Genomic DNA, 22,727 nt, shown 5'->3' on the forward strand with positions numbered 1-22,727 from the left:
CGCCCCCGCCGCCGCCTCCCGCTGCCGCCGCGGGCGCGGGCTCCGGCTCCCGGCTCCGCGGCGTAACGGGAGCGCCGGCTGGGGAAGGGGCGGGGAGGCGGGCGGCGGCGGCGGGCGGCGGCGGGGCCCCGGGCGCCGCGAGGAGCGGCCCCTGCCGGCCAGGGCCGGAGCGGCAGGCGGGCGGGGGGCCGGGGCCGGGCGCGGCTGGGGGGCGGCGGGAGGCTGAGCGAGGGCGAGGTGCGGCGGCGGCGGAGGCCCGACGGGGGAGGGACGGCGGGAGGGGGGACCTGGAGGGGGGCGGGGGCTGGGGCTGGGGCTGGGGTCGAGACCCGAGGTGGAGGGGTGGGGGGGAGCGGCGGTGGTGCGGGCTGGTGAGGAAGGGCAAGGGTGAGGGGTGTGGGTCTGGCGGGCTGGGGGCCTGGGGACCCGAGGGAGGGAAGAAACCGCAAAGGGGAGGATGGGGATGGGGCCTAAAAGGGCAGCGACCCTGAGGAAGGTCACCCGCCAGACAGGACTAGTGGGCCTGGTGTGAGGGCAGTGTGAGGGGGAGGCCTGCCTGAGCTTGTCCTGCCATCTCAGGTTTCAGTAGATCCCTCTGGGCCAGGGTTGGCCTGTCCCCGTCAGGAGGCCCCCCTCTGCCCCTGGCAGCCTTAGCCCCCAGGCGGACGAGGTGGGCGAAGAGTCATCCGTGTCAGGCTGGCACAGCACCTGTCCAGGGGCTCCATAAATGTCTGCTGAGTTGAACTGGGCCTGGCAAGGACTGCTACCAGCTCGGATGCCAGCTGCCTTGCCCCCTGAGGAGTATGCAAAGTCACCAGCGGGGTTTCCTTGCCTTGCCTCTGTGGACTGAGAGCTGGGGGGCAGGTGTCCACGGTGTGCATTCTTTCAGTTATTTGGTAACTATGTAGCGATCACCAGCTCTGTGCTTGGCCCTGGGTTGGGTGCTGGGAATAAATACAGTGGAGAACTAAACAGCCAAGATTTCTGTCTCTCGTAGAGCTTTCATTCCAGCCAGGGGAAGAAATAAGCAAAATACAGTAGTCAGTTAGAAAGTGAAGATGGCTATTTGAAGAGACGAGGGGGCCAAGTGAGAACACAGAGTGGGGGGCAAGGGGTGTGAAAGATGTTGCAATTTTCAATGGGATGTTGGCCTTAGCTTCATGGAAGTGACACTTGCCAAGGACTTCAAGAGGGTGAGAGAGAGCCTTGAGGACATCTGGGGGGGAAGAGCATTCTTGGCATGGGAAACAGCAGCGCAAAGGCCCTTCGGGGTGAGGGGGAGAGAGCATTTGGGGAGTTGGAGGAACAGCAAAGAAACCAGTGTGGCTGGAGAGGAGGGAGGGAGTCGAGGAAAGGCAGGAGGAATTTCAGTTCATGGCGGGCCTTGTGGGTCGTTGTAATGACCTTGGCTTTTACTCTGGTGGAATGGGACGTCCGTGCAGGACTTTTAACAGGAGTGTCACTTTGTGACCTACATTTTAGGTATGTCCACTATGGCTGAGAACACTGCCACTAGTTGGGGAGAGAGATGGCTGGGGAGGCCCCAGGGTGATAGCTGAGGTGAGGATGCTGGGTGCTGGACAGTGTGACTGAGGCCGGAGCTGACGCTCTGGAGCTCCCGTGCTGAGGAAGCACTGTCCCCAGCAGCGGCACCCCTTCCAGGGACCTCACTCCATCCAGCTTTGCAGGAGTTTCACATGGGTTTGTCTCCTGTCTCCTCAGCAGCCCTGGGGCTGTTCTTGGGGAGAACAGACATGGCGGACAGAGGTTCACCATGAGGAATCTGAAAGGAGACACTGGACGTTAGGAAAGGAAGGTCAGGAGATAACTTCTGCCGTGACCAGCATAACCTTCAGGCACCCCCAAGGACCTGTGTCGAAGGTGACCTGAAGGGTCTCAGGTGTTGGGGACGAGCCCCAGGAAAGGGACATGTCTTAGCAGAGGACCCTTTGGTGCCTGGTGCCTTCGGTTCTGCCAAGAGGGAACAGGAAGAACAGGAGGAGAAATGTCCGCAGGAGATATTTCCCCTCCCCCTCAGACCCTCATACTCTCCTCGAGGCTCTGGCATGGCGATCCGTCTCTCCAGACATTTGCCTGGAATGTTTTGCCCCCTCTGGTCCAGGAGGGAAATTCCTGTGTGTTCTTGGAGCCCCAGGCCATGGTAGGGCTTCTAACAACAAGCTTTGTAGTGACGTTTAAGACTGCCTCAGTGGCCACGCTGGAATGTGAATTATCAGAGTTCCACTTATGTCCCCCTACGTGATGAGTTCCGAGACAAGGCGTATGTCGTCGTGAGGGCGGAGTGGAGCCTGGACCCTAACCCAGGAGGTGCCTCCTGGGCAGTGACATTTCACCTCTCCACACCTTACATGCCTCCAGCTCCTCAGCTAGCATACCTATTCAGTAGAGTTGGTGGAGAATTAAGTAAGAAAATACAAGCAAAGCACTTTAAAATGGCATTGACCCACCATAAGAGTGCAAAAAACGTGAGCTCTCATTCTGTGTCTCTGTACCCCCCTTGGACCCAGCATAGGAACGATGTAGGAGTTTGAGTGAACGAATGAGGCTGGTGATCTTCAAGGTCCGGACTCAGCCTGCAAATGTTTTCCTTTTGGACTTAACAGAACAGTGTCTGTGACTGTATCTGAGGCTTCCACCTTCACCACAGGCCACCCTGGAAGTAGTGGACACCCAACAGAGTCCTCAAGGTCATTTGCTTGAGCCCTGAGGTTGCTGGGGTGTAGGGACTGGGAGCAGAAGCTGACAAACACTGTCAGCCTGACCGGCCAAGGGAAAGAACTTTCTGGCCCCTCATTGTGCAGAGCCCCAGAGAGGGCCCCTCGGTCTGGACTCAGCCCCACATCTGTGATGTTTTGGTCCTCCCCATGGCCCCGGCCACTCTGGCAGCTGCTGTGACAACCCTGGAGACATACAAGAGATGGCAGGTGGAGAAGTTCCCCAGATTGTTTTCCAGGTAAGTTTACCTGCAGGTGGCACTCGGAAATTCAGGGGTAGGAAGTCATACGTGCTGATGATAATAATTAAGCCAACATCTTTGTTTCCAGGCACTGGTATTACAGGTTTGACAAAGATGTGAAAAATCACAGCTTATAGGCCAACCCCCGAGGCTGGCGATGCCCAGAAGGAAAGAAGCTAAGTGGAAGATGGCTCAGGAAATATGAGTCCTGGCTAATCCCTAGAGTAAATCTGGCTTGCCGGAGCGGTGAGGGCAGGCTGAAGGCTCAGAGCAAAGGCCGGTACAAACAGGGGCGCCCCTGTGGTCTGGAAACCTACAATTCCCCTTCCCCCGAAAGCCTGGGTCTCCTTTACAACTAGAATAGCGGGGAGCGTCTCAGTGGCTCAGTGGGGTAAGCGTCTGACTTCAGTTCAGGTTATGATTTCACGGTTGGTGAGTTTGAGCCCCACATCGCCCCACATCGCCCCACATCGGGCTCTGTGCTGAAAGCTCAGAGCCTGGAGCCTGCTTCCAATCTGTGTCTCCCTCTCTCTCTGCCCTTCCCCCGCTCACACTCTGTCTCTCTCTCTCTCTCTCTCTCAAAAATAAACACATTACAAAAGTTAAAAAAAAAAAAACTCTAATAGGGGAAGACATGAGTGGGGGGTGGGATTGGGGGCAGAGTGCTTGAGAGAGGTCTGGGCTGGGGTTGGGGGAGCTCCAGGAGACTGAGGAGAAGGCAAGAGGAGGGGCCAGGGGCCTTTGCCCTGCACCTCCCTCAACCTGGAAGGCTCTTCCCCAGATATCCACGTGGTCCCCCTCCCTTCCTTTAGGTCTCTGCACCAAAGTCACCTCCTCAAGGAGGCCTTCCCTGACCACCCCATCCAAACCCACTTCCTGCCGTTCCCTTCACTCCTGATCTTTCTACTCCACTGTGGTGTTTTTCTTTTTTCTTCTTGACTTCTAGGTATTAATTCAGTGTTTACTGTCAGTCTCCTCTCACTCAAATGTAAGCTCCATGGGCAGGGGGTTTTGTGGGATTTTATCCACAGCTGCCTCCCCAGTGCTGAGAACGGTGCCTGGCACAGAGTAGGTGCTCCATAGATACGGGGCTGGGCTGGGCTGGGCTGGTGTAGCTGAGTCCTGAGCATCCCTGGGGAGAGGCCCACAGAAGTGGGAATCTGCCTGCTGAAGCAAATGGGTCGCATTTAAGAAAGAGATGGAAATCTACATGGAGCAAATGACAATGACCACAGTGTGCTAACAGAACAGTCACTTCTAACCGTTGACCTCACCAGGCCAGGCAGCAGCCCTGTCATCTGGGCCCTGGGCCCCTGGAAGGTGTGAGCCATGAGCAGCCACCCCGTGGGCAAGTGGGCACTGCGGCAATGCCCGTGAAGACCCTGGAAAACGTGCCAGAGCCTGCAGGCCTGGGGCTTGAGTAATGACAGGTGGCGTGCCTTTGCGTGGTTTGTAATTATGAAATGTTTGATTCATACAACCCATATAATCAAGCGGCACCTATGTAGTAAACTAGTAAAATGAATACCAAGGCACCTGCTGACTATCCCAGTGTTAACCATCATCTTGATCTTTGCATTTATTATACCCTGGCTTTGTTTTGTAAGTAGCCTTCTGCTGTCCCTTGTGCCGTGAATGTTACATGTAACCCAATATATGATATTGTTTGGTTTCATGCTTTGTAAACATGGTGTCATGTTCTGTCACTTGCCTTGTTGCTCATTCTCTTCTTGGATTTGTCCTTGGCACAGCCTTGTTGAAGGCCGTGGTTCCTTCTTTTTCTCCGTGTGTAATACTCTGCAGTGTGCCCATGACACCCTGAGTCAGCCACATTATCATACCCCCAGAACCCACACTTTTCTGAACAAGGCTGCTATTTTTTTTAAGTTAATTTATTGATTTTTGAGAGAGAGGGATAGAGAGAGCAAGTGGGGAGGGGTAGAGAGAGAGAGAGAGAGAAAGAGAGAAAGAGAATCCCAAGCAGGCTCTGCACTGTCAGCGAAGAACCCGACACAGAGCTTGAACGCACGAACCAAGAGATCATGACGTGAGCCAAAACCAAGAGTCGGACGCTTAACCGACTGAGCCATCCAGGTGCCCCAGAAAGCTGCTATTCAAAAGCTGCATCAGTGCTGTTGTTTTGAGCAGGGTTTCTGAGGATGACTCAAGATGGCTCCATGCCCCTCCCCTTTGAAGTGCCCTAGGGTCCCCTGAGTTTCTTCCCAAAGGCCACCTGCTGCCTGGAGTCATGGTTCCCACTGTAGGGACACACCAGTGGGAATCTTGCTGGGCAGTCCCACTGCAGGCACTGAGGCTGGTGTCTCTAATTTATCATCGGTTGCCATCTGAGAGGGATAGCCAGATAGCCAGGGATAGAAGGCTGGCTGGCTGCTCGAGGAAGGCCTGGGCATGGCATGACCTGCACGTGGACACCATGTTCCCAAGGTGGCCTTCAGCCTTGTAAGTCCAGAAACATGCGGGGGCTCCAGGGCACTCCACCTGCTTCCACTAAAGAAGCTCACCACAGACCACTGTTTATACTCCATGCCAACTTTCGTTGATGATGGAAGCCATTCCCCCAGTACCCCATCCCTGGAGACCCCGTTCCCAGTGTCACGATGCGTGCGAAGCTGAAACTGTTGTTAAGAGATTGCTTGGTGAGCAGGATTTGGAACCAGAGTAGGGCAACTCTCAAGAAGGTCATCATTCAGGCCCTGGAAAAGATTGGAGGACTGTGTTGGTCCCATTCTTGAGCCTACCTCTCCAAGGGTGAGAATATCCATATGTCCCAGATCTTTGTCTTCTGCTCAGGATGAAGCTGGACCCGTTCTGTGAATTTCCACTTTCTGTCTCCGCCCATGCCTACTTTGCATAGGCTTTGGACACCATAATAACAATCAAGGTGGTTTGGGTTTAAGCCTGTGTGATAGGAATCCCTTATTTTCATGAGTGTTTTTTCACACTCAGGGTTTAGGGGACACACTCCTGTTACCCTTATACCACCTGTCCTACCTTCTGCCAGAAATAGGCTTAGTGATAAAATACCCAACTGCATGTGTGAATGAACAGCAACATAAAGATCAGAAACTACATGGATACAAGGGAGAACATTGTACCTGTCACCTAGTCAAGAGTGTGACTAGAATGATTTTTAAGCTTCCTGGAAGCCCAGACACAGAAGAGAATAAATGGAGTGGTTTGATTTGAATAATGGTTGATTCACACATCAGAAATTTTAAAGGGCCATCAGGAATTTACTAGGTAAGCACAAAGGATCTGGTTGTTCCTGTAGAGTTGAATTAGCAAACATTTTCGCTTTAAACACTTTATTAGTAAAAAGAAGCTAACTCTGGGGTGCCTGGGTGGCTCAGTTGGTTAAATGTCCAACTCTGGCTCAAAGTCATGATTTCAGGGCTCATGAGTTCGAGCCCTGCATCAGGCTGTCTCCTATCGGTCCAGAACCCACTTTGGATCTTCTACCTCCCTCTCTCTCTGCCCCTCCCCCCTTTCCCTCTCTCTCATAATTAAACGTTAAAAAAAAAAAAAAAGCTAATTCTCATTCAGGATGAAAGAGCCTCAGAAACACAGAGTCTACTTTTACGAGTGATCTTTCCCTACACAAGGCCACCAGCATGCAAAGTTTCCACAGTTTAATTCAACAAACATTTATTAAGCATCTATTGTGTGCCAGACAATGTTAGGTTCTGAGGATACAAAATTGTATAAAATGTGATGCCATCCTTCAAGGAACTTACAGTCTAATTGGGAAAAGGGACAAAGAAGTGAAAAATAGCTCTGTGGTTGCACTCAGATGAACACCAGGGACTGGGGGAGCCCTTGGGCCACAGAGGGGCTCCAGGAAGTCTGCCTGGAGGAGGTAACCCCTGAGCCAAGCCTTGAAAAATGATTTCGGGTCTGGTCTGATCGTCTAAGTGGAATATGTGTGACACTGAAGCTGGAGTTAGGAGCCCGGGATCTGACTTTCATCTAACTAACTTGCTGTGTGACCTTGTGAAAGTCATATTCCCTCTCTGGGAATCACTGAATTCTCAGGGTAAATGTGGGAGAGAAGGTCACTAGCATTCCGCAGTAAGATGGGGCGTGAGAAATTCATCCACTGGAAAGAAAGACAAAACTCTTTAGAATACATGATCAAAATAAATGGGAAATAAATGTGATCGGTCAGGTACTTAGGCTGAAAGCGCCAGCTAAACCCCAGTAACACACCAGCGCAGAAAACCAGTACTTTGGCAGGTTGAAAAAAACACTTCAGTCTTTCTCAAGAAACAGAAGTTTCCTCTGAGGAATCTAAAGAGAAGCCTGCAAAGCCTGCAGTTAGGAACCCAAGCAGCCTTCAATCCAGGGGCCGGGCCCCGCGCAGAAACCCGGAGCTCTAATGGAAGGGGCAGGCCCGGCGCGGCAGCGGCAGCCAATGAGAGAGCTTCCCGATGAGGTCATGGAGTTCCTCGGCGCTTCATTGGAGGACCCCCCGCGAGGCTTTGGCGCCGACTGCCCCGCAGGAAGGCGGGTAGCAGCCGCAGGCCCGGGAGCCAGGGCTGGGAGGGCGCGTCCCCAAACTTTCTCCCAGTATTTATTTACGCAGAGCAGCGAGCCACGCGGTGAGTAGGACCCGGTCTCCTCCTGCAGGGAGAAATGAAAATGCCCTCCAAAAAGGGCTCTTACCCACCCAGAGGCTGGATTCCGAGGAACCCTCATTTTGGGTGAAAGTGGAGAGCTTGTTTTGTCTTGATTCAGTCCCAACACACTGATTAATTAGACAACCAAGGCCAGGAACAAAGACATTTCTGGTGTTTTGAAACATTTTAAAACCATGATCCTCAAACCCTGGTGCACAGAGGGATCCAGAATGCTGGCTATGGAGGCTAGGCCCTACCTCTGACTCTTGTCCTTCTGACTCTGAAACCTGCAGGATAAGGACACTGACAGGGCCAGAGAGCTGGACTCCACTTTAGGAACCAAAGTATTTAAAACATCATCTGAACTTGTTAGAAATGCAAATATTCAGGCTGCCACCTAGACCTACTGAATCAGAAGCCATCTGTGTGTGTGTGTGTGTGTGTGTGTGTGTGTGTGTGTGTGTGTTTAATTTGCAGAGAGGGAGCACGCGCGCGCACACGTGAGTGGGGGAAGGGCAGAGAGAGAGAGGGAGACACAGACTCCAAAGCAGGCTCCAGGCTCTGAGCTGTCAGCACAGAGACCGACACGGGGCTGGAACCCATGAGCCACGAGATCATGACCTGAGCCCAACTCAGTCGCTTAACCAACTGAGCCACCCAGGTGCCCGCCATGTGCGTTTTTTACAAACCCTGCAGGTGGTTCTGGTGCTCACTAATGTGTGAGAACTGACTTAAGTCCTCGTGACCTTTGAGACTGCCTCAGAACAATGTGGATTCTGCACTCAGAATCCTAGGGCTGGGAGAGGGGCCCCCGGTCCAGTCCCCTGTGGGGGAGGTAAGTTTGAAGTGCTTGCCCTGTTCTCACCATGGACTCCTGGAGCCTGTTTCGGCTCCTAGCAGCTGCCGTGGTTTGGGCTACGGGAAATTGGACCAGAGATGCACGTGTGACCAGGGCTTTCCTGGATCGAGGCAGTCCCTATGAGTGGCTGGACCAAGCGTGAACTTGGTACCCACGGGCAGCCCTGTTCTGCCCTGTGGCCTGGGCAGCAGAGGAAACCAGTCTGCAGAAGGAAGAACAGTGAAGCAGACACATAGGCCCAGAGAGGGGAGGTGGAAAGAGAATCCATGCCGAGATGCCCTCCAGGCCCTGCACTGCCAGGCCCCTGCCTCCCTCTCAGACTTAATTCAGGCCACTGGCTCTGGCTGATGGACCTCAGGGCACTTTGGTCTTTAAACAAGCATAACCTGGTCCCACCCGAGGTTTGGGGCATGTCGTTCCCTCGGCCTAGAACTCTGAACCCGTCTTTCCCATGCTGCCTCAGGCTTGACATTCAGGAATGTTCTTTTCTTTTTTGAGGTGGGGGAGGAATGTTCTTAAGTGACCCTTCCTCAGAGAGGGCCACTCTAAAAGGACCCCTCCTGCAGCCAGACTCTATCACATCAGCCTGCTTCTGTGTCTTCCTCGCATGTGACATCTTCAGTACTATTATGGGTATTCATTTGCTTACCAGCTCTCCATAAGCTCCTTGAGAGCCAAGATCCTGGGGGTTTGTTCATCACTGGATCCCAGGGCCTTGGACGTGCCTGGCATGTAGAGTGGTAACTCAGTAAATGTTAAATGAAGAAGAGATCACTTTCCCAGCCTTCCCAAGGCCCAGCTGCTTCCAGCCCTCAGGCTGCAAGAGACCCTCCCAGTCTGTGTTTCTGACAACACCCCTCCTGGCATCCCGTGTGGATTCCTGATGTTTGCCACTCAAGGACTCCTGAGGGGTTCAGCCTCGTTTTACAGACAAGAAAACTAAGGCCTGAGTGACTGGGCCAGGGCTATGTGGCCAGTGAGCGGGACAGTGGGGACAAGAAAACTGTATTTTCAGGCCACCGCTGCATCCCCCAGGCTACTCACCCTCATGATCTTGGGCCACTCCCCACAGCAAAGCAGTCAAGTCAACCTCAGGCTTTTTTTGTTTTTTTGTGTTTTGCCTCTTCTTGTAAGCTTTTAATAAATCAGTTTCATTTTCAAAACGTTGCCCAGAATAGTCTGTGGCCAGCAGAGAGATGCTGCCAGCACTGTCTACTGTAGGAAGTTATTTTCTGATGAGCTCCAGTGGGGTGGATGGTTTGAATGTCTCTGTTGCTGCAGGAGCATGACGAAGGTTGCACGGGTCCTCGCCCCACCCAGATTTCTCTTTTTAGCACGTAAAGGGATATGAACGAGCAGTTCCACTGCTGGATATTTATCCAAAGAAAACAAAAACACTAATTGGAAAAGATATCTGCACTCCATGTTCATTACAGCATTGTTTACAGAAGCCAAGAAATGGAGTCAACCTAAGTGTCCACAGACAGATGAATGGATAAAGAAGATGTGATGTGTGTGTGTGTGTGTGTGTGTGTGTGTGTGTATGGTGGAATATTACTCAGCCATAAAAAAGAATGAAGTCTTGCCATTTGCCAAAACATAGATGGACCTCGATGGCATTATGCTAATGAAGTAAGTCAGACAGAGAAAGACAAGTACTGTATGATTGCCACTTATATGTGGGATCTAAAACAAAACAAAAAAAACCTCATAGATACAGAAAACAGATTGGTGGTTATCAGAGGCTGGGGGCCATGGAGCAAAATGGGTGAAGAGGGTCAAAAGGCACAAATTTCCAGTTATAAAATAAAGGCATGGGGAGGTAAGGTACAACACAGTGACTGTAGTTAATAATACTGTACTGCATATTTGAAATTTGTTGAGAGTAAATCTTAACAGTTCTCATCATAAGAAAAAAAAATTATCAACTATGTGTGGCAGTGCATGTTAACTAGACTTACTGTGGTCACTTCAGAACATACACATGTACACCTGAAACTATATAAGGGTATATGTCAATTATGCCTCAAAAAAATAAAAACCTAAAAGGACATGTTTTTACAGATGTTCTTGTGTTACAGCCTCTGGTTTGCTGCAGTCCAGGGAAGCAGAGCCTTTGGCCCAGAGGAAAAAATTTTTTTTAATGTTTGTTTATTAGAGAGAGAGAGTATGAGAGAACGAGCGGGGGAAGAGCAGAGAGAGAGGGAGACACAGAATCCGAAACAGGCTCCAAGCTCGGAGCTGCCAGCACAGAGCCTGATGTGGGGCTTGGACCCACGAGCTGTGAGATCATAACCTGAGCCGAAGTCAGATGCTTAACCGACTGAACCACCCAGGCACCCCTAGAACCAGAGGAAATGGTTTTAACAGCTGTGTGTCGAACATTGTTCTAAGGAGCTTTCCCAAGCAATAGGACCCTTGCACTTGGCCTGGGACCTCAACAAATATGTGTTGAATAGCTGACTCAGCCATGAGTAATTGTTGTCAAACTCAGAGCTCATGCTGGTCAGGAAGGCAGGGAGTAGGAAGAATGGAGTTGGATGCCCTTGCTCTGGGTATTTATCCAAAGATGAATGGCCATCTGTCATGCCTTGTGGTCACCTGGGATCTTTATCTCCCTCCTGTATTTGGGGAACCCCCCACCTGATGAGGCAGATCCCCCCTCCCACTGGGGAACTTGGGAATGCCAGGCACTCACTGTGCCAAACTCCCTTGTGGATGAGGGTGGGTAACCTCAGCTCTGCTGGACAGACAACCTCTCAGAGCCCGGGGGCAGCCGCATCCCGATCTGGTCGAGGTTGTTGTGGGTGGTGTCGGCCCACGTGCACCTGCGTGACCACGCCCAGCAGTGGCGCCATGCCCTCTCCTCTCCAGACCAGTCTTTGGGAGGGTTTCTGGCTTCTGTAGAGGGCTGCCCAGCTTCCAGGGATGGTTCCTGTCATCCCCGAGTTTGTGAGCCATCTGAGGTTAATTCTGTTAATGCAGAAACCAGCCGCCATTGGTTTCTGTGGAGAACAGGACTGAGGGAGGAGGCTTCCAGAAGGAGGGCCAGGCACTAGCAGGGCAAGAAGAGGGTACAGGTGCCCGGGTGGAGGAAGTGGCATTTGAGCAGGGAGAGTACCGCATCAGTGTTGTCCTTGAGATCAAGTCATGGGTTGAACAGAGAGAAGTGAGTCACATGTGGGTAGGAGCCTCCCCCAGCTCCTCACTTGGGTCACCGAGGGTCACAGGAACCGTGAATGGGCTGGAGGGTTTTCCTGCAAGTCTGGCTTGCTTTCTAAGCCTTTCATTCAAGAATGTCGATTAGACTGCCTCATCCTCATTGTGGGAGGCTTCTCAGGTTTGATCGGGAGGCCTCAGGCTGCGTGCCCAACCTGGGGCCCAAATAGCCAAGTCCTTCCCCTAAGATACCATTTTAACTTGGGGTGAACTTTCTCTTATTATTTGTTTTATTTTATTTTTGAGGGTGGGGGAGGAGCAGGGGAGAAGGGAAGAGAGAGAGAGAGAGAGAGAGAGAGAGAGAGAGAGAGAGAACCCCAAGCAGGCTCCATGCTCAGCACAGAGCCCCACGTGGGGCTCGATATCACAACCTTGGGATCATGACCCGAGCTGAAATCAGGAGTCACTCTCGGGGCGCCTGAGTGGCTCAGTCAGTTAAGCGTCCGACTTTGGCTCAGGTCATGATCTCACGGTCCATGAGTTCGAGCCCTGCATCGGGCTCTGGGCTGACAGCTCAGAGCCTGGAGCCTGTTTCAGATTCTGTGTCTCCATCTCTCTCTGCTCCTCCCCCATTCATGCTCTGTCTCTGTCTCAAAAATAAATAAACGTTAAAAAAAAAAAAAAAAGTCTGACTCTCAACTGACTGAGCCACCCAGGCACCCCGGACTTTCCTTTCACAGGGAAAAGCAAAGCTTTCAGGGACCTCACCTCCCTAAAATCTCCAGCAGAGATCTTGCACCTCTGCCTTTGATGGGAGCAACTAATCCCAGTGGGTTGAGCCCTTGCAACTCTGTGTGCATTAGAACGGGTTCCTGGGGGGCACCCAGGGGGCTCAGTTGGTTAAGCATCAGGTCACGATCTCAGGGTTCATGGGTTTGAGTCCCATGTCGGCTCTGTGCTGACAGATCAGAGCCTGGAGCCTGCTTCCAATTCTGTGTCTGCCTCTCTCTCTGCCCCTCTCCCGTCTGTGCTCTTTCTTTCTCTCTCTCAAAAATAAATAATAAACATTTAAAAATATATATTAATCCTATTAGAATGGACTCCTGGGCCTAAGCCTGGGGGGGTGGAGGCAGGAAGGGTTTGGGGACCCCACTCCTGAGTGGCTGAGGGGGTCCCTCTAGTGAGGCTTCGCCCCATGCAGGGAGGCACTGATGTACATGGTGGGGCCAGGGATCAGGTCCTTTCTTGGGAGCAGGGATTCAATGAGCAAGGTATGGCAGGGGTGCTTAGACATGGGAGAAGAGGAAAAAGAAGAGGAGGGAAAGGTCCCTAAAAGGTCAGAACAGAGTCTGGTGCCCCATAGACTGGCCTCCCTCTCCTGTTCTCATCTCATTCCTAACCCCAGTTTAAACCAATTGCAGCACAGCCCTTCATGCAAGTCCAAGTCCGCATGGATGGACAAGGAGGCAGCTGCCCACACAGGGGACCTCAAGGAGCACAATCTGGAAAGAGCCGAAGCAGGACGTGGCATTCCTATGGCCCTTACCATCCTGAACATCAAGCCAGCATCTGCCACATGCTGCCTTCTACAGGTCATGGGCTCTGTTCGTCAGCTTCTCACAGTGTCCCCAGCCCGGGGGCCTGTGGACACCAGGCACTGCGGGCCATGGCTTAGCCCTCCGTGCAGCCTCAGGACACTCAACTCAGCAGGTACTCGCCAGTTCACCCATCCATCCAGCGGGGGTGGCTTGGAGAGCCCCCAAAGGAAGGAGAAGGGAAATTTCTGCAGAACCATGCCTCCCTCTGCACCAGACTCCTCTCCTTCCCCAAGAGGAAGAGACAGTTAGGGTTTCCAGTTCTTTCCTTTGTCATTCTTTCTTACACTAGTGCCTTATTGTGACAGGGGCACACAGTTCCTCTCCTGTTAGAGGCATTTGGGTGTGCATTTGCTCTTCTGGGGGACTGTGTCTCTCAGAAAGGCCAGGATGGGGTCTTGGTCACTTCAACAACCCCCATAGCATCTGGCATGTGGTTGGCATGCCGTAGTTTTTGAATGAAGGAACATTCATTGAATGGGATTGTCATACAAGAGGCCACCTACCCTAATAACATCTGTGTAGCGCGTTAGAATATGTCATTTAGTTTGGGGGCGCCTGGGTGGCTCAGTCCGTTAAGCGTCTGATTTCAACTCAGGTCATGATCTCACGGTTTGTGAGTTCAAGCCCCTCATTGGGCGCTCTACTGTCAGCGTGGAGCCCGCTTTGGATCATCTGTCCCCACCCTCCCTCTGACCCCTGCCGCCCACTTGCACGATGTGTGTGCACCCTCTCTCTCTCTCTCAAAAACAAATAAACATTAAAAAATAAAAAGTTTTAGATACAAATCAGCATGCATTCTCAATATAAAATATATAATTTAATGGTTATCAGTATATTCACAGAGTTGTGCAACCATCACCAAAACCAATTTTAGAACATTCTATCATCCCCAAAAGACATCTTGGACCCATCAACAGTCACTCCTAGTCCCTCTTCCCCAGATCTTGGCAAACGTTAATTGATTTTCCGTCTTTATGGATTTGCCTATTCTGGCCATTTCTTTTAAATGGAGTAACACAATATGTGGTTTTTTAAATAACTGGCTTCTTTGACTTAGCGTAATGTTTTCAAGATTTCTCCACACTGTAGCATGTATCAGTGCTTCATTCAGTTTTATGGTCGAATAATGTTCCATTGTGCGGAGACCACAGTTCTGAACATTGGGTTGTTTGAACCTTTTGACCATTGGGAATGAGGCCGCTGTGTACCTTTGTGTGCAGATTGTGGTGTAGACCCACATTTTCATTTTGCTTAGGTATATACCTAGGAGTGGAATTGTTGGGTCACGTGTCAACTCTACATTTAACTCTTTGAGGAATTGCCAAACTGTTTTCCAAAACAGCTGCACCATTTTACATTCTCATCAACAATGTAGAAGGGTTCCAATTTCTCTACACTCTTGCCAACATCTGTCTTTTTGATTCTAGCTATCCTAGTGGATGTGAAGTGTATCTCATTGCAGTTTTGATTTGCACTTCCTTGATGGATAATATTATCGACCAATTTTTTTGTGTGCTTATTGGCTATTTGTCTTCTATGGAAAATTCAAATCCCTTGCCTATTTTTAGTTTTTTTTTTCCAAATTTTAATTGAAGTATAGTTGACATATAACGTTATATTAGCTTCAGGTGTACCACACAGTGATTTGACAATTATATACGTTACAAGGTGTTCACCATGATAAGTATAGTTACCATCTGTCATCACACAAAGTTATTACAATATTATTGACTATATTCCTTTATGCTGGACTTTTTCCCCCTATGACTTATTTATTTTATAATTGAAGGTTTGTACTTTTTAATCCCCTTCACCTGTTTCTTCTAACCCCCCTCCCCCTCCCCGTGCCCTCCCCTCTGGCAGCCACTAGTTTGTTTTCCATATTTATGAGTCTGTTTCTCTTTTTCATCATTGTTTGTTTGTTTGTTTTGTTTTTTAGATTCCACGTAGAAGTGAAATCATACGGTATTTTTATCTCTCTGATTTATTTCATATAGTGTGACACCCTTTAGGTCCATCCATGTTGTCACAAATGGCGAGGTCCTGTTCTATTTCATGACTAATATTCCATCATGTATATATACCACAGCTTCTTAACCATTCATTTATCCATGGACACTTGGGCTGCTTCCATATCTTGGCTATTGTAAACAATGCTGCAGTAAACATAGGGGTGCCTATATCTTCTTGAATTAATGTTTTCATTTTCTTTGGGTAAATGCCCAGTAGTGGAATTACTGGATTACATGGTAGTTTTATGTTTCGTTTTCTGAGGAACTGCTATGCTGCCAGGCAAATCCAACAGTGCATGAGGTTCCCTTTTCTCCGCATCCTCACCAACACTTGTTATATCTTGTCTTTTTTTCTTCAAACGTTTATTTATTTTTGAGAGAGAGACACACACACACAGAGAGAGTGGGGGAGGGGCGGAGAGAGAAGGGGACAGAAGCAGGCTCTATGAGCCCGATCAGGGGCTCAAATTCACAAACTGAGATCATGACCTGAGCAGAAGTTGAAGTCGGATCCTCAACTGCCTGAGCCACCCGGGCACCCCGTTTCTTATCTTTTGATACTAGCCGTTCTGACAGGTGTGAGGTGGTATCTCATTGTGGTTTCGATTTCCATTTTTGTGATGATGAGTGATGTTGAGCATCTTTTCATGTGTCTGTTGGCCATCTGGATGTCTGCATTGGAAAAATATCTATTCAGTCCTCTGCCCATTTTTAATCCTTTGCCCATTTTAAAATTGGATTTTTTGTCTTTTTTATTGTTGAGCGGTGGTAGTTTTTTATATATTCTAAATATGTCTCTTTAAAAAAATTTTTTTTAATGTTTATGTTTGAGAGAGAGAGAGAGAGAGAGAGAGAGAGAGAGAGAGAGACAGACAGAGCACACGTGGGGGTGGGGCAGAGAGAGAGAGGGAGACACAGAACCCGAAGCAGGCTCCAGGCTTTGAGCTGTCAGCACAGAGCCGGACACGGGGCTTGAACCCACAAACTGTGAGATCATGACCTGAATTGAAGTCAGATGCTCAACCGACTGAGCGACCCAGGCACCCCTAAATATAAGTCTCTTATCAGATATATGATTTGCAAATATTTCTCCCATTCTATGGTTGTTTTTTCATTCTCTTGTTAGTGTCCTTTGAAGTGCAAATGTTTTTAATTTTGATGAAATCCAATTTATCTAATTTTTCCTTTTGTCACCTGTGTTTTTGGTATTGTTTTTAAGACACCATTGCCTAACTTCGGGTCATGAAGATTTACACCTATGTTTTCTTCCACAAATTTTGTAGTTTTAAGTTCTTATGGTTAGGACGAAGTCCATTTTTGAATTAATTATTGTGTATGGTGAGGTAGGGGGTCCAAATTCATTCTTTTGCTTGTGGATATTCAGTTATTCCAGCTTTCTTTCTTCTTTCTTTCTTTCTTTCTTTCTTTCTTTCTTTCTTTCTTTCATCTTTAAATTCAACTTAGTTAACGTACAGTACACTAGTGATTTCAGGAGTAGAATTTAATGATTCATCACTTATGTACAACACTCAGTGCTCATCCCAACAAGTGCCCTGCTAAGTACCCATCACCTATCTAGCCCATCCTCCACCCACCACCCTCCAGTAATCCTCAGTTTGTTCTCTGTATTTAAGAGTCTCTCATGGTAGTTGCTCCCACACCCTTTATTGAAAAGGCTATTCTTTCCCCCACTGAACGATGTTGGCACGCTTACAAAAAGTCATGTGACCACAAATTGACCATAAAGGGTTTATTTCTGAATTCTGGTGTTTATTCCATAGATCTACATGCTTATTCTTTTTTTTTTTTTTTTTTTTCAGTTTCTTGATGTTTATTTTTGGGAGAGAGAAAGAGACAGTGTGAGTGGGGGAGGGTCAGAGAAAGAGAGGGAAACACAGAATCTGAATCAGACTCCAGGCTCCAAGCTGTCAGCAGAGAGCCTGACGTGGGGCTCAAACTCACGAGCTGTGAGACCATGACCTGAGCCGAAGGTGGACGCTCAACTGACTGAGCCACCCAGGCGCCCCTACATGCTTATTCTTATGTCAGTATCACACTCTCTTGATCACTGTATCTTGGTAGTAACTTTGGAAATTGGGAAATGTCAGTTCTTAATTTTGTCTCTTACAAGATTATTTTGACCATTGAAGGTCCCTTGCATTTTTATATTAAAATTTGGATCAGTTTCATATTAAAATTCGGACCCACTTCTGCCAAAGCTGGCAGCTGGGACTTCACTAGGGATTGTGTTGAATCTGTAGATTAATTTGGTCGAGTAGTGACATCTTAAGAATATTAAGTCTCATCCTGTCTTCTACTTGTCCCTTGTCTCTGCAGAATTGCTGCTGTTTAAAAGAGGCTGGGAGCTGGATTTGCTGGGTTCCAATGGCCTCCGGGGCATCTGGTTGCTGAAATCAGAAGAGGTTTGCCTTTCTGGTCTCAGAGACCTAAGGGATCAAGGCTCAGCTTCAGGCAAGATCATCTCATGCTTGATTGCCAGAATTCCTGGGCCCCAACATGGATACGATTTCAGGGCTTCTTTCCACTGCAGGCCTGATCAGCAAATGCTCCCAGCTGAGTGTTCAGGAACCTTCACCACATTAACAAAGCCCATGATAGGTTAGCTTGTACACATTGGGCCTCAAATATTTTTGCTGCATAAACGATCAAGTCATTCAGGCAAACAGTAACCTCCAGGTCAGTTTCAAGGGCACCAAAAAGGCTTCTTCCCCAACGTTTCACCTACCTGTCCTCCCCACAGTCCTTAGAGAGTCTGGTCTTGGGCAGGTGCCTGTTAACATGCAAATGTGTCTGAAGATAATACGGAAACTATAGTCTCTGTGGTCTCCCAGCTCAAATTAGTTTCTTATCTCCCTTTCCCTGCGGTGGGAGGGGCTGTCAGGGAATCGAGGGAGGGCGCAGAGGCCCTGTCTGCCCAGGTTAGTGTGGGAGGGTGCCCTGGAGAAACTTCATTGACATCCAGCTTTTCCCAAACAGTGGAACCAGTTCCTGGTGATTAAGACATTGGGGCCTGAGGGAAGTCCTGAGAGAGCAAAAGGTCACAGAGCATAGAGAAAGGAGCAAGGTGAGGACATCCAAGGGACTGTCTGTGGTCTGGAGGTAAGCCTGGATCAGACCAGACTGGAGCTCCAGGCTCAGGGCTCCCTTCCCTGTGCTATGGGTCACAGCTGCACACAGGCCGGGGCCATTGTTTCCAGATTTACTGAGTGTCTGCTGTGGTGCCGGGGACAAAGCTGGATGCTGGCAACACGCAGTGGGGAGTTGACAGCTGAATGGGGAGGACACCCAGCCATTAGATCACATACTTATAACTATGAGTTATATTAGGAAGATATGTGGGGTCTGGGAAGGCGGGGAACAATCTGAAGGCCCCCACTGAGGGTAGGGATCAGGGATGCCTCTGGGCAGAGGATGGAAGTAGAGATCTCCTGTCAGGATGGGGTCAGGGAGTGCTGGGGGCAGAGTGAGCAGGGCAAGGAGCTCAGGGGCTGGGGCCTGCCCTCTACTGGGTTAAGACAAGAGCAGGACCACAGGGGGCTTGGAGGCGTCTGCCTAGGATCAGTTGGGAGCCACCGAGCAGTTTCAGTTTCGGCGGAACATGACATGATCAGACTTGGATTTTATCATGGTCATTGGGGTGACGCCCACCTCAAAAATCCCCGTGCCTGGCTTACCGCTGAAGTTCAGGCCCCCCTAGCCCAAGAGAGCCCTGGGGGAGGCCAGCTTCCTTCTCTGCAAGCGGATCAGTGGCCTTTGTGTAGAAACCACAGCTCAAACTTACTTTTATTTCCCAAAGACCAGGAGACATTGAAACCCACTCTTGGCCCTCAGCTTCAGGGAGTCTTTTTGGCTCCCGGAGGCACCCCCATCTGGCCCTCAATGAGCTGGACACCAGAGCACAGGGGCGTTTCTGGGCTGGCTGACCCCTGACTTTGTGCCTGGGAGGCAGAAGGTACCATTTTCCCTCGGGCCTCTGCACCTCTCTGAAATCTTGGGAAAGCTACAGAGCCACCTTCCGACAGGGATGGAGTGCTGGGGTCCGCGTGGTCCAGCTGCCGGGGCGGAAGGGTGCAGAGCCTGGGCCCCTCCTCCTTTACCAGCAGTATCTGCACAGTGTGAGGGGTGCTGTCGAGCAGACAAAATCAGCTGAGGCCCATCCCCTCGTCAGGAAGCTGGCTTCCAGATTTCCTGTGCCCCCCACCCCTCTGTGCTCTGTTGATTTGGGTGTCTGTATACAGGCTGGGGATGATGTCTGCCTGCCTGTGTTTCTCTCTTTCTCTGAAAAACTTGTAAAATAAAAAACCCACATGGTGTCCAGGGTGGAGCCAGCTCTAAAGTGTCTTTTCTCCAGACTGTGGGCAAATCACTTAACCTTTCTGGGCCTCAGTTTTCTTGTTGTAAATTTCTCATGACCCCAAAGTATCTCAGAGTAGGAGTGTCAGGACACCCCATCCTGGTCAGTGGCCAATCGTGCAGTGTCCAGAAACCCAAGCGCATTGAGATCCTGGGCCTCCCCGAGTGACCCCACAGGGGTCACCTGGAGGGCCTCACACGGATGCAGAGGAGTGGGCCCCAAACTTCTAAGGGGCATCTGTGTTCCACAAAGCCCTAGAGCAGCTCAGGTCGTGACCTCAAACCCCAGGAAACAACCACCTATCAAAAGGTGGTCATGAGCTGTGGTTTCTATACAAGGGCCACTGATCCACTTGCAGAGAAGGCAGCTGACCTCCCCCAGGGCTCTCTTGGGCTAGGGGGGCCTGAACTTCAGCGGTAAGCCAGGTAAGCCAGGTAAGCCAGGCAAGCCAGGCGTGGGGGCGTCACCCCAATGACCATCAGAAAATTCAAGTCTGTTCATTTGTTTCAAGGCTTTTTTTTTTTAATCTTTATTTTTGAGAGAAAGAGAGAGCACAAGTGGGGGAGAAACAGAGAGAGAGGGAGACACAGAATCCAAAGCAGGCTCCAGGCTCTGAGCTGTCAGCACAGAACCCAACGCGGGGCTCGAACTCATGAGCTACGAGGTCATGACCTGAGCCGACTGAGCCACCCAGGCAGGCGCCCTCTTTCAAGTTTTTTTGAGAGTAGGCTCTGAACGAAAGCTAGAACACTGCAGGATGCTGCCGGGGTTTGCCAGTTACTCTCCCATGCTCCTGGGAAAGCCCAAGTTTGTTCTTCAGCTGCGGAACACAGCAGCAGAAGACGGTGTTTATGAATCCAAGGAGTGGTCTTGATTTCGCAGAGAAGATAGAAAAGCTGAGTATTTCCCGCATGGACCGTGATAAGCAGACCAGCTTGCCTCTGCGGCGGCTGGCTGCCGGGTCGCCCTGATGAAGATTTCTCAGCGAAATCACGGTGTTGAAGCAATCACAACCCAGAGAGGAAGGTGCCTGACTTCTTGGGAGAACATAGGTGACCTTTGTCTGAGGGGATGAGTCACGCTCTTTGTTGCCAAGGGGAAGATAGTGGGCATCAACAGAATGAGTCAACACGACTTTGCTGTAATTCACCTTCCTTTCTCGAGGGTGGAAGTGAACATTTGGTCCCTCTCGGGCCTGCTTTCATACTTCATCTCGGAGTAAGACCCTCATGGTGGGATGCAACGTCTTGACAGCAAGTGGCAAAATTATTCCATTATTCTGCAACACCACAGAGGGTCACCCTGCCCAGGGTGGGTGGAGGTGGAGGTAGCAAGAAGGCGCCCGCAGGGTGACGAGGCCTCAGGAACACAAAGCCGGTGTGACGTGTTTAACCCTTGCCACTCTACCTTGGGGCGCAGAGATGTTGTGAAGTGTTAAGGAGATCCGCATTTCATTTCTCTTGTCTTTGATTTTACTGAACTCAATTCCATCAGTAGTTATTAGGCAGCTACTCAGTGATCGCGACCCTGATCGCGAAAGGGGCTGGTGCTGAATTCCCTCCCACCCCTGCCCCTCAGGGGAATAAAAGTGCAGGAGAATGTCCCTGTCCTGGAGTTTGGGCTCTGCCGGGGAGACGGACGGATTGGTTAAAAGGCTGGACAAAAACATAAGGCAGAGAGCAGAGATGGGGTGGGGAAGGTGACGGGAGTGGCTATTAATGCTGTTTCTACCCTCTGGTTAGGCTCCCCTTTGGCTTTTGAGGAATTACCTCGAACTAGCACCTCTTCCGTGACTCAGGGAAGATGCCCCGCCCTCCTCTAGCCCAGGCAGACAGGACCCTCCCCCCAGGAAGTTCAGTCTTGCCTGGAGGGAGACAATGATGAAGGAAAAAGGACACACACACACACACACACACACACACACACGCACACGCACACACACGCACGCTCAGTTACAGGCTGCCCACCCCTCCACGTCGGCCTCAGACACTGCTCAGCACTGAGTCCCAGATGAAGCAAACCATTCGTTTTTGTTCCTCAGGCCCCAAGGGGCCAGATTCCTGCCCCTGCCACACCTGGCTCTTTGTTCCTTCGGTCCAGAGGTCCTCCCATTTGCTGTCATTCATCCCGTTTTTTGCTGAAGTTGTTCAGGGATAGTTTTTGTTGCTTTCACACAAAGAACCCAAGTGGGACACCGGCAGATTATTTTTATATCCCTCAGGGTTGGAAAAGATTAGAGAACATGCCCAGGACTCAGGAAGACTGACAGAACTGTCCAGAGCCCAGGCCCCGGGCAGAGAATGGCTGGCCCTGGGGTGCGGCTGTGAGCTCTGATTATAGAAGCAAGAAGACCCTGATTTTGGAGAGCGTGGAAAGCCTTCTTCTGTGTAGGCCGGTCAGATGAACAGAGATCTTAATATCTCCTCCCTGCTTTCCCCCCCACCCCCTGCATGCTCAGGACAGGGTGTCCCCCAGAGTGGGACTCACTGCTTACAGGGGGCCTGTGGATGGGTCCAGTTCCATGGGTCACCTGTTCCGCGAGGCCCGTGTGCCCTGTGGCCTGATGGCCCGCATGAGTGAGCACACACAGCTCCTCAGACTGAACTCCGTACCATCTCCTCAGTCACCCTGGGGATCATCTGGGTTCAGATTTCAATCCTTGGGTGGCCTCCTCTTGTAGTCGGACCGTCTTCCTTACCGGTTGTTCAGGGAAACGTTCTAAGACTGGTGGGACCAGCGTCCGCCTTGCTGGTCTGTTGCTTTTGGGGCCCTCTCCTACGTGTTATGTAATCCAGAACCGACTGCCCTTTGCTGGTGGCACTGGCCGATGCTGTCCTTTAAGAAATCATTATGAGGGGTACCTGGGTGGCTCGACTGGCTGAATGTCGGACTTCAGCCCAGGTCATGATCTTACATTTGTGAGTTCAAGCCCCGCGTTGGGCTCGCTGCTGTCAGCCCAGAGCCCGCTTCGGATCCTCTGTCCCCCTTCTCTCTCTGCCCCTCCCCCACTCGTGCTCTGTCTCTCTCTCAAAAAAAAACATTAAAAAAAAAAAATCAAACTTTAGATATGCATTTTGGGCCTCCTGTGCAAATGCCTGCCCAAAGAGCCC

The 22,727-nt window shown here is 50.5% G+C and overlaps 1 protein-coding gene across 2 annotated transcripts; it reads left to right on the forward strand.

The window, feature by feature from the left end:
• The first annotated feature begins 4,975 nt into the window (after positions 1 to 4,975).
• LOC128316100 (uncharacterized) lies at positions 4,976 to 18,464 on the forward strand. Of its 2 annotated transcripts, XR_008299608.1 has the most exons (3): positions 4,976 to 7,596; positions 13,054 to 13,342; positions 17,580 to 18,464. XR_008299608.1 is itself a non-coding variant. In XM_053224831.1 (2 exons), the coding sequence occupies exons 1-2, from the start codon at positions 12,844 to 12,846 to the stop codon at positions 17,864 to 17,866; spliced, it is 786 nt and encodes a 261-aa protein (XP_053080806.1). In that variant the 5' UTR covers positions 12,701 to 12,843; the 3' UTR covers positions 17,867 to 18,464. The 2 variants fall into 2 exon arrangements, 1 of the variants encoding a protein (XP_053080806.1); XM_053224831.1 differs by lacking the exon at positions 4,976 to 7,596 and having other exon boundaries at positions 12,701 to 13,342.
• Positions 18,465 to 22,727: the final 4,263 nt, after the last annotated feature.

The sequence above is a fragment of the Acinonyx jubatus genome, chromosome B3 (assembly GCF_027475565.1).
Source record: "Acinonyx jubatus isolate Ajub_Pintada_27869175 chromosome B3, VMU_Ajub_asm_v1.0, whole genome shotgun sequence".
NCBI lineage: Eukaryota > Metazoa > Chordata > Mammalia > Carnivora > Felidae > Acinonyx > Acinonyx jubatus.